General features: G+C 35.3%; 1 protein-coding gene across 1 annotated transcript in view; it reads right to left on the bottom strand.

Annotated features, from left to right (window-relative positions):
- The window catches only part of PTPRD (protein tyrosine phosphatase receptor type D), a 369133-nt gene that overhangs the window by 214194 nt on the left and 142619 nt on the right, over window positions 1-12320 (bottom strand). The window contains exon 4 of the mRNA XM_088054032.1: window positions 8789-8930. Within this exon, the coding sequence (XP_087910158.1) occupies window positions 8789-8930 (142 nt within the window). The remainder of the gene's footprint in view (window positions 1-8788; window positions 8931-12320) is intronic.

The following is a 12320-nucleotide window of genomic DNA, read 5'->3' as shown; positions in this document are numbered from 1 at the left end:
GACAATTTTATTTAAATTAAACTATATTATATCCAGGAAGAAAACAGAAAAATGAAATTTTATATGTATAAAAAATAGATACATAGCACTACAAAATTATAGCACAGAAGTATATCCTTCCCCCCTCCCTGCTCTCCTTGTTCAGAACAGCTAAAAGTTTTATACATAGTAATGCTCCACCATTTCTTGTAAAGATAATTTTTAATATCATATCCGTATGCTGCTTCTATCTGGCTGTTTAAAGAACCAGACCAAAATGGTTCCTTACTGTATGTAGCAGGTCATGGCTGTTATGTTAGGATATTTCATGTTTTAGTTCTGATCTTACATCACTTGATACTGATTCTGCTGGTATGAGAAATATTACTCCTCCCACTACTATTTCCTTTTCCATTGCTCTTACTGTCATTTGTTTCTGACAGATTTCTGATGATGTAAGGATGACCATCTGTGAAATAGGATTAAATCATCATAGGTATCAATAAGTGGAAAAAAATTGAAACAAATACATTTTAAAATTTATCTGCTCAATGGCTTAATTTGAATTTTACAAGCAGCCAGCATATACTCACTGTGACTACAAAAAATGTCTATAATTCTATATGCGGTCAATTAGATAGTAGAATGGGAATACCTAAATAAGGGTCATGCTAAAATTAGTCACTTCACTGCCTGAAAACATTTAAAAAGTGTACATTCTTAGCCAAAATTCTCAGTGAAGAATTCTTTCAAGCTAAGTAGAGCTACTCTTCTTTTATCCAGCATTATTTCAGCTTCTCTTCTTAGATCACAACTGTAAGACATTTTTTAATGAACTAACATCCATAAGTTTATTTTCTTTCAGGGATATACACAATAAGTACAAATACAATATAGTTTAGCCATATCACTGATTTGAAGCCAATGTTTGCCTCTTAGGAACATCAGCCGTGAAAAGGTACGGCATAAATGATTTTCTACTACTGCCAATATTTCATAAAACAAAATTAATCCTATGCACAAGTATGTGAAACTGAACTGAGTGACTTTTACAGCATTTTATGTAAAATAGAAATTTGTCTGGATGAAATTCAGTGACATGAAATTCATTGACGTGAAAATCATTGAGAACTAGAAGTAAGTAAAATGAAGTAAGTAAAATAGACATGATAGGTAGAAACTGTCAGGAGGAAAACTTTGTCCATTTATGTTGATCATGCAAATACAACTGAACAATCAATCTTCTTAAAAGAGCATGTAGGATTACAAAGAGCTGAATTAAATTTCACAGGTAAAAAAATCTATAGGGAAAAAGTTAGGACAGATTTCTCAAAAAATTCTGGTATCTAGGGGTACCTTCTTATGACATCTTTCAATATTCTTTATTTTCCTAACTAACTGATCTCCGAAAGTTCTGACTACAGGAATTTACAGTGATAATTAAGAAATCTGGGACTGCTGTTTCACTAGTTTTCTAAAGTAACATCTCTACGTTTTGCAAGAAGTTTTCTAATGTTATCCTATGGTGACTTTATGATGTTCATATCGCCAATTGTCTGTTCTGTTTACGCTGGATGTTAAGTTCTGCACCTTTAAGGCTGGTTCTGAGAGCGAAGGGGGAGAAGCAGAAGCCGCAGTTTGTGTTCAGAAATGGCACTCGCTGCCCCACATCCTTCTCTGGACTGTGCTGTCTGCAGCATGGACAGACAGAGGGACAGAGCTCTCCTTTGCTGTTAGTTTTCAGCTGGCTGAGGTGGGGAAGTTCCCCAGACTGTGGCTTTTTTTCTAGATCTGTTCAAACCTGCTCTGGACTGAAACCCCAGACAAACCCCGGGAGCTCAGGCCTGTGGCCCAGCGGGGCCTGGGCCTCGGCACTTCCAGAGGGACTGAAAGGGACTGAAGTGAGCAGAGCTACGCACCATGACAAGGACTTTTCTGAATTTGACATCTCTTCAGAATTGCGAGAGGTTTTATTGTTTAACACTACGTATATTTTATGCTTGTGAATACTTTGCTTGCCAAAAAAGCTTTGTCAGCTTTTTTCCCACTTTTGGACAAGGAAATTTTTTCCCAAACCAGTTGGGGGAGGGGCTCCTTGAATCTGCTTTCTAGAGGGACCCCTTTGGAAGTTTCCTCCCAAATTGGCCCTAAACCAGGACTAGCTTTAAATTCATGACTGTAGTACCTTATTTATAACATAATGGTGTGCAAGAGAAGGGAAGATCTGTAAAATTCAAACTAATGAAAAAAAGGAGCCACAATATTCTCTGACTGAAAAAAATGTATTTGATAATTTTTGCATATAGAAACATGAGTGGAAATATAAAAAGAAGTATTAACCATAAAAAACACTAGGTGAGGCACTTGCCAAAAACTTCTTAAAATATTTATAGAAGCTAGTCAATCATTTTCATACATAGTAAATTATTACAAATATAGTTTTTTGAAGAACTACACAAAAGACAACAGATACCTGTTAAGTCAGCATACTCAAGTGCATATACCTAAAAGCTGAACTCAATACCCTGCATCATGTATTTACACTGATAGACCCTTGTATTTTTACTGATGCAAAATTTATAAGGTGCACTACTTTCTAAACCACCACCATGTACATGCTTGCAATTAACTGAACTTAACATACTTTACCTTTGAACTCAGCTAAGGAATATGAGACGTGTATTTAATTTTCTTCCGTATCCTTTTCTGGCTACTAGATAAATGTCATCACCTCATCTTTATAAAGATCAGTAAGTTATTACGTATTTAAAACTGTACTGAAGGGAAGGTTAATATTTATTTGCCAAAAATAATATTTGCATAACCACAAAAAATATTTCAAAATAGTTTATAAGATTACAGATAAATATTTCTAATTCTGTACTATTTCATTAGCCATTCCAAGAAATCTGCTTGCCATTTTGTAACTGTAAGGGTTTTTTTAAGCTAAAGTTCTACTGGCTACCTGTCCTCTTGTTTCACTATTTCACAAAATCCTATTTTGTGATTTTCAAGCAGCTGTGTTTTGTTTCTTAATCCTCCCTGCACAGCTACTCAGAAGAGGCTTTACAACATAAACTGTGAAGTAGTATTTTCTCAGCAGGAACAGCAGTGTTCCTCTTCAAAAAGAGGCTTAATAAAAATAGGACTGTAATGAACATGCTAGCTGTGGTCACAAGGTGTTACACATAGCATGACCACTGAAAGTTAGGAAGGTTTGGGGAATGATACCCCTTTGGTTCTTCAAAAAAGCATGCAATATAAGATTGAGATAAATGTCTTTCCAGTGTATTAAGCTCATGCACAGGTATTTTCTTAGTTCCCTTCATTCCACTTTCAAAAGCCTGTCCAAGTAGCAAACACACGGCATTAATCACAGCAAACAATTTCAGATAAACACTGGTGTACATCGTTTATGCAGGTCCAGCTGGAACACAGCAAATTTCTCCTACTGTGCCGCTAATATCCAGAATATGTACAGTTCTTCCTCCCATTTGTCTAGAAATGAGACATCCCTCTGCATGTCTTCCAACACTGTAGCTGTGCCACTCCATTTGTCTAATTTCTATGCCCTCTAAGATAGCTGTCCCAGATGACAGATTACTTCAAAATAGCTCCTCATTTCAGTACTACCAGGTATATAGAAATGAGCTTCTATTATCATTGAATCTATTGCTAGCAGCAGAAACAAAAACTCTAATACCTTTGATTTATCACCTCTGATTTGGAATTGTTTTGAGGTCTTTTTAGTTTGGTTGGTTGCTTTTGTCTAGTTTTGGTGTTGTTTTTTGTTTTAATGTGAAAATGTTGTGCACTTCTTAGAGTCTCACAAAAATCTGTATCAATAGATACCTCAATACCTGTGTGTATCAATGGATAAGAAAACACTGTACAGTAAATATTTCTTCCTTTATTTTAAACTTCATTCTATGCAGCAGTGAATGTTTGATATTCAAGTGATCAGTTTCTAATAATATGGAAAGGAATAACCACCCTAGGCACTTCCCACAGAATTGTTACTTCTTTCAGGCTTACATATTGCCTGTGGAACACTGATACCATCTATATGTCAATACTTTTGTAATGCAGAGTATCAACATAATCAACAAGAGAAAATTGTCGGTCAAGACAAAAAAACTGCCTTCTGCATTAATGTCCTGTTGGGACACAGGACATTTTGCCTTCCAGACAACAAGGAAACAACAAGGAAAGCAGAGCAAACAGGAGCAACATTAGAAAATACATACTGTGCTCTACATCCTTACTTAAAGCCTGCACACTTCTGTGCTTTACTCATATACATTAGTTAGCAGTTGAAGCTAAGCCTTCTTGATGCCCTCAGGTCTTGACTGAACTTTATAAAGGAGTAACAATAAAAAAAAAAAAAAATAAAAGTGAAAAGCAGTAGTCCTGAAAATTAACTGAATAGAATTGCTGCTGGTTTCTCTACTAGAAGGAAGCACCTATTTCCGCCTTCCTAAACAATTTATTGACTTCTATATGACACCAGAAGCCTTGTTCTACAACTAGAGACAATGTTTGATACCCACCATTTTCAAGACCTAAAAACAGATTTAGGTGGCTTTAACGTGAAATGAATGGACAGTAAAAGGAAAGCTATTTCATCTCTAATGTCTGGGGAGTAGAGGAAGATCCTACACTTTATTGCTTTTTATTGATTATACATGGATCACAGAATAGGCAGGGTTGAAAGGGACCGCACTGGGATCATCCAACCTTCCTGCTCAAGCAGGTCACCCCAAAGTACACAGCACAGGATTGCATCCAGACAGCTCCTGAGTATCTCCAGTGAGGGAGACTCCACAGCCTCTCTGGGCAATCTACCGCAGTGCACAGCTACTACTACACTAAAGTAGTTCTTCACATTCAGACAGAACTTCTTGTGCATCAGTTTTTCTTCCTATTGCCTCTTGTCCTTTTGCTTGGCGCCACTGAGGAGAGCCTGTTCCATTCTTTTTGCACTTTTCCTTTCAGTTACTTATAGAAATAGATAAGGTCCCCTCTCAGTTGTCTCTTTTCCAGGTTAAACATGACCCTTTTCCTAAGCCTTTCAGTTACTTACAGACATTGATAAGGTCCCTTCTCAGTCGTCTCTTTTCCAGGCTAAACATGACCCTTTTCCTAAGCCCTCACAAAAGAGATGCTCAAGTCCCCGCATCATCTTTGTAGACCTTTGCTGGACTTGCTCCAGGAGCTTCATGTCTCTCTTGTACTGAGGAGCTCTGAACTGGACGTAGAACTCCGGATGTGGCCTCACTAGGACTGAGTAGAGGGGGGGATCACCTCCCTCGATCTGCTGGCAGTGCTCCTTCTAATGCCCCCCAGAAAACCATTGACATTCTTGGCTAGAATGGCATGTGTATTAAGCACCGATAAATAAAAGAATCAAAGCACTGTTCCACTCTTACGGTTCTCAGTACAAACTTTAAAATCAAAGAGCTCCAAAATAAATAGCATGGACTCCTCTTGTCTGCCTGTCTCTGACATGCAGCTTCCAGACTTCTCTTTTCAAGCCTTGTTTCCCTTCAATTACAACGTTTTCATATGGATCAATCTGTCCTGGAAAGCAGCCAACTTCTTTAAACACAATCAAAAAATCAAAAGCAGTTTCCAATTATCTAAGACATTCATTCTTGGTCCAGACTCTCACAATATTCAGCCTAACAAGTAGAAGTTTAGCCTGGAATGTCTCCTGATTTACTCTAGTAACAATAAAAAACATCCAGTATTTTGTCTCTTGTAAGACCTTGAAATATTATCATCTGCAGATGCCTTTCCTGCCCTTCTTCCTTCTCACACTGTAAACTTCCAAAGTCTAGAAGCCAAAAATTTATTTATATTCATAGTTCTTTGAGACCTAAATATTAAGAATTTGTCATAGTTTAGGAACCTTACAAAACATGGTAGCATCTGTAAGGCATGAAACTAGTTACTCTACATGGCCATTGAGAGAAAAAACTGACAAATTTAGCTGTAAAGACAAGGACATATCAGGAAAAATGTTGCTGCTCCATGCTGTGGAAGGTATTTGTGGCAGTCAAGCTGGGTGAAACAAGCCATCGAACAAAATGAATGTAGGTAGACACTTCTGCTCCTGGAGCTACCCTGATTTCACTGATCACATTAGGGTTGCATACTTTTGGGTTGAATTGTGAATAAAATCTTATTTGCACCTCTGGATGGGATCTTGCAAGAGGCACAAGTGCCAAGCTGTGTCTGTGATAGAACCATTGCAGAACAGTTAGAGGAACATATGAAAGTTATATAGGCATCTTCTGCAGTCCAGAGTCACATACATACCACAGGGATGAGTAAGGCAGAAGCAACTACAAATAAAACTCACTCTGCTCCATTTTGTATTTCATTTAATCTAGCTAATTCCTGTTCATATCTACAATATATATTTATTCCTACAGCAGTTGTGTGAGGCAGAGGAACTCTTTCCCAAAAAGGCATCATCAATGGCGTGTTTTTCCACAATGCTACTGTTGCAGACTATACAGGATGAAGATTTGTGTAAGTTTGCAACGTAGAGGCTTTGCAATAATAGAATTATCTTCCAGGCTAATGCCCTTAGCACTGAATTATGCTGTGTCTTGGGAAGTAATACAGCAAACCATTGTACTTTTAGCAATTCAAAATTTGAATTCCACCAAAACTTCCTAATAATGCCCTGTTTCACTGCAGGCTCCTTGCTTTCTCTGATGTTGCACCTTTATCTAAATCCACACTCACAGTATGTTCATGAGTTCTCGTACATTCCCCATTTCAGATTAAATCCATAAATCTACTCCTGGAGCAAATATATTCCAGCAGTTGAAAAAGCCATGGGTATTATGGTTAGAAACAATGCTCAAACTTTGTATTTTAGTGGTTTTAATTCCAAAAAACTAATTAAAATTGAAATTTATTTTAATTTTGTATTATGTATTGCTTTTAAAATAGGATGCAATACTCGTGTTGTCTGAAGTAGGCACTGAGCCATTATTATTGCTCTTACCATCAAGCAAAAAATAGTCACAAAAGTTACATATGCCTTAAAAAAATTTGATCAATAATCAACAGGATAAGTAAAAAAACAGACCACATTGTACAGTCAGTCAATTTTGAAACTCAGACACCCTCTCTATCTTTTGCAACTGCTGTGTTTTTTGGTAGAGAGATATGAAGACTGTTGTTTCTCTACAAAAGCCAAAATGAGAACTCTGGTTTAGAGCACGCTCTTTCAAAACACATGCATGCACATTTCATGACTAGTAGTCTTGTAAATGCTTTACAAGAAACGATGAACAGAAAGAATACTATTTCCACCTGAGTTTTCACACTGTTTTTTGCTTTTCCTTGCCCATTTTCCCAACCTCCCTTTAATTTGCAAAGCTTTTAATGGAATATAAAAATGTCATTTTTTATTCATTTTCAACAGTGTGGAAGTTGTACATAAAAAGTGCTCCTATCAGTTAATGAAGGCAAAACCTTATCTTAGGGACTTAATGACAGGTCCATGGTTATGTTAGAACATCAATCTATCAATCTTCCTGTTTTCATTGGTTAGACTGGGAAGAATTTTTAAAAGATAATATAAGGAACAATCATGGCATTAGAGGTAAGAATTTTAAATAAAGGTTTGCTGACATCCAACTTCCCATAAGAAAAGAAAGATGTATGTCTTTAGGGTTATTGTTTGATATATATGCACATAAGTGTTGCTAGTTGTCTCCAACATTAATGTCAGGGCTGTCTGTAATTATTAAAATAGCTAATAAAATTACGTAAGGTTTTTTTCTAGTAAAAATCCAACTTCACAGAATAACAGGAAAAAAGTAATCTTCTTGTAACTCTATACTGCTTGGGCTAGAGGATCAAGAAAAACATATTGCAATTACACATTCCACAAATTTTCCTCTAAATTCTGTAAAGCTGTTTAATCATCTTCAATTCCTATAAACAGGCACCTAGTAATTCTGCACACCTTGTAATGCCATGTAATATCAAAATAGACAGTAATCTTCAGTCATAAAGCCAGCCCTGCAAACTGAAGAGTATGATATTTCATGAAGTGTCTCCAAATCCAGTGTCTATTCATTTCCAGGTGACAAAACAAAATGTTCAGGTCATTTGACTACTAGTATTTTCTCCCCTGTGTATTATGTAGAAAGTAGGCTTGTCAGTATATTAATAACCTCACCCCTGAGAGAGTTGAAAAAATTGCATTTTTCCTTTACTGTTTTCAAAAATTTCTTTTTGAAGTAATACAGTCCAGGTGACATATATCTGAAGTGGAAGAAGCATTTGCCTTTTTTATGATTGTCTCTTGTGAGGGAAATTTTGCAGCAGCTTAACCTCATCTAAAAACTGTTCATGCAACTTTTCAAGGTCACTGTTAATTGAGCAAATTTCTGTGTAAATGCTGATTGAACAAAGATAAGGTACCCAGGGCAGCACTAAAATGTGAATCAAATGCATTCATAAAGTGGTTGTCTTGAGTAGTATTTAATATAATAACCTGTTGTGTGTGACACTCCTGTTTCACTGTTTCTTCTTTTCTTCACTCTTATCTGTCATACCCTACATACTCACATTACAATTTTATGGTCAAAAGTCACAAACACAGTAGACATTTTTTCTAGACAAGTATTATCTGAAAAAGTTTATAATGAACAGCATTGGGACTATAATATGGTCCATTTGTAAAGAACTGTATTTAACTTTGCCAGAGAGAATCCTCTGTGTTACAATGTACTGCTTTGAGCTCTATGAATTGAATTAGTTATGTTTAGAAAGAACTTACCGCGTAAAACAGTGAGTCTTGTGGACACACTTATCTCGCCAACACTGTTGGAAGCCACGCATTCATAAATAGCTTCATCTCGTGGTGTGCGCAGTGGTTGTATTCTGAGAACCGACCCAGATCCATCATCAAACTCTATTACCTATAAAAGGAAACAAAAGCTGTCACAGATGTTGTTACAAATACCTATGCCTCAACTAATCTGTTCATGAACTTTGGTTCATGAACTTTTGGTATTCAAGTCACCAAAGATAGGCTCATTTTTCAAATTTATGTACCAGGACAAATTCCAGTCATATGGGAAAATGTTTAAGTGGCAATACTGGAACATACAATGCTGTTCAGTGAGTACTCAGTGGCCACTTTAATATAGCTCCAAGAACTACAGGAGAAAAAACAAATGAAAAAACAAAACAAAACAAAAAAACACAGCAAACAAGGGCTGTAAGAAAAAAGTCTTTAACTTAATGCTCTCTTATTCTGAAGTTCACCAACAATACCTCTCAATTCTCTTAGCTAAAGTACTCTACCTTCAAATGACGATTACATTCATTTTAATTGCTGCCAGCTATAGTCCCTCTTTACTCACAAAGTGCAGCTCACTCACTCATTTGTCTCCAAAGCTAAAAAACTGTCTGTAATTTCTGAACCAAACAGAATGACTCAGTTTAGCTTTGTATTTAACCCACAAAGCAAGTAAATTTATCCAACAAGTGATCATTTAGGAGACTAAATAATAAGGCTAAATGTCTAAGATTTAGTTTTAAAACAGCAATATTTACACAAGAAGTAATAATATTTCTGTTAGAAAGTTCACTGAACAGATCTTATTTCCTTCATGATCTGCAGTCAGAATCACATCAAATACTGGTGAGTACTGCTATGCTCCGTAGGTTCTGGAAAAACCTTCTTAATAATTAAATAATAGCAATAATCTATTTAATCTATTTTTTAAAAAAGAAATTAAAGAAATTACTGAGAGGTATCAGTGCTACTATCAGGTAAATGGCACTTATAAACAAAGTTTCATTTTTCAAATTTTCAAGTTTTTCCTTTTGTTTTTCTCTACAAAATAATTAATATCTGTCCATAATTTATATACTAATGCACTAAGTGATTTACATATATGCCTATCTGCACATGTCCTTGTGTCTTTCTGTCCCATTTTCACACAATCAACCCATGAGATCTCTGTACATGTTGACAATAAGAGAGATATAAAGTCCAGGGTCAGAAATGATGGTAAACGTGCCCTGCATCTCATTTTCATTGTATGCATTTCTCAGTTCCTGCTTAGTGCTGAGGAGGTGAAAGTAAGATAAAACCCTGGGGATTTTTGATACTGAATTTTTTTGATAGCCCACAGGATGTATTATTTTTTCTTCTTCTTTCAGTAAATCCATTGCCTTAAACAAATCTAGACAAGACAAAATATCTACTTGCTGTTAGTTAGTACAATTAAAGGAATAATGAGAATTCTTGATAAATTGACATTTATGAGGGAGAGAAAAATTCCAGTCTTTAAGCAGTCACACTAACAATTTATAGATAAAAAAATGGGAGCACAGGATCCAAAATTTTAAGTATGTCTCAGACATACTTAAAAAGAAGTAATTGCTATTGTTTAAACCTGAATGCTGAATAAATGTATCTGGGCAGACACTGAAAACAACTGCAGCAGATTGGATTGGGAAAATACTGCAGAGATTAAGTTTCAAGTCTGGTGTCTCAAAAATATGTATCATAAAATGGATTTATTTTTCATGTGATGAGTTCTCCCCTTTCCTGCATATCACAGCTAGTTAATTCCTAACTCTTCCCCATCTCTTGAATGAGATTTTATTTCTTTTGCGAGATAGATATTTTAATAGAATCAGTTTTGCACACAGGATAGAATGATGTAATTTTTAACTTTTATTTTTCCCTCTTCTGTTCCTTTTTAAGTTTCTCTGAGAAGGACTTCTCAGCAAATTAAAGTAGATTTTTGTAATTCCTATTATCTAAATTAATTTAAAGGAAGAGAAGAAAAAAAGAATCCCCATTCAGAGTCTATATCTACAATATAAATAAAAGCTGAAAGATTAATAGAGAAGACCCTCAAGGCCTTACTGTATATCATAATTTCACAAGCAATGCCTAGCTTACAGTGCTATTCTCAGTAAATTGGGAGAATTAGCTGGTGAGCAAGAAATTTCAATGACAATAGTCTTCAAACATAAACAGCCAAGAGAGAGGAAAAACTATTTGTTCCCCAGTTGCTACATACACCAAGTTCCAGAAAAAGAGTTCTGGTTTCATGTGGGGGACAAATAATCATGACAAATTTAATGAAATCCTGTAGGAGACTGTCCAAGTTTATTAAATTATAAAAAAGTAATGCCCAGCACCCCTGGGAAAGCATGTGGACAAGATGGACCACTAGAGTCCTTTCCAGCTGTATTTACTACATGATGATGTCCAGGTAAAACATTTTGAGGTCTTTCATCTTTAAGTAACTCAGAGAAATATACAAAATATTAATGTGAAAGAAGATAAAAAGAAATCAAACTAAATATTCTAAAAGTAAGTATTGGTTCAGCTGCAAATCTCAGACATTTCTTGTTTCCTGAATGCTTCATATGTCTTTTTTGAATCTCATTTCTACTGTTTTTCTTTTCTTATTTAGAGAGTCTATGGCATGAATTAATGGCCTTGTTTTGAACAGGAAGAAAAGCTGCTTAAAATAATGATTTTGTATGCACTCTTTGTAACTGCTCAGCTCAGTGGACATGATAAAAATTCTAAAACACTTGGCAAGTGTCATCTATTTCTCTGAAATACATTCCATCTTACTCGGCAATACTCGGCTGTTTGTTCAACAGTCACTAAAGACATTTTTAAAACATTTTAAGGTGTTTTTATAGTTACTTTCAAATAATTTTTATGGAAATAAAACTACTGTATTTTTGCTTATTCTCCCTAAAAACAGGTACACAGGTACCTAGAAAGCAATATATTAGGAAATAAGCCATGACATATCGCAGCATAACACAAAGTAAACATACACATGCACTTTTAGATATACTGTTTAGAACTCATTTTGAGTGAAAGTTCTGTGAACAGAAGAAGACAAATTATGTAGAATTTATGATAAAACTTCTATGTTAATCCCACTAGCCAATTACAGCTCTGCATATACTCTGCAAAGTGCAAAAGGTTTTTGGCACTTGGAGGTAACATTTAAATGAATGATATTGTTTTTCATGTTGAAGTAAATACACAAGCCAGAAATTAGAATACTTAATGAGCAAATTCCAATGTCTTTAGATATTTATTGAACCTAAAATCAAAAAAATAAATTTGGTTTATAGATGAAATGCAGTTCTTCAGAAAAAATCTAACATGAAGTCCGGGTCAAGCAATCTTTACAAATGCTGATTAATACAGAGGACTTTGATATTTACTCGGTTGTTAATTACTATATGTTGGATCATTTGCTCATAAAATGCATGTCCCAACTGTTTTATACACAAATCATTAATCTTTGAACAGT

This window comes from Pseudopodoces humilis, chromosome 4, assembly GCF_049639895.1.
Source record: "Pseudopodoces humilis isolate 2021_Gansu_Grassland_sample_001 chromosome 4, ASM4963989v1, whole genome shotgun sequence".
In the NCBI taxonomy this organism is placed as follows: domain Eukaryota; kingdom Metazoa; phylum Chordata; class Aves; order Passeriformes; family Paridae; genus Pseudopodoces; species Pseudopodoces humilis.
Note: the sequence above shows the minus strand (reverse complement) of the source record. Positions and strands in the feature narration are given on the sequence as shown.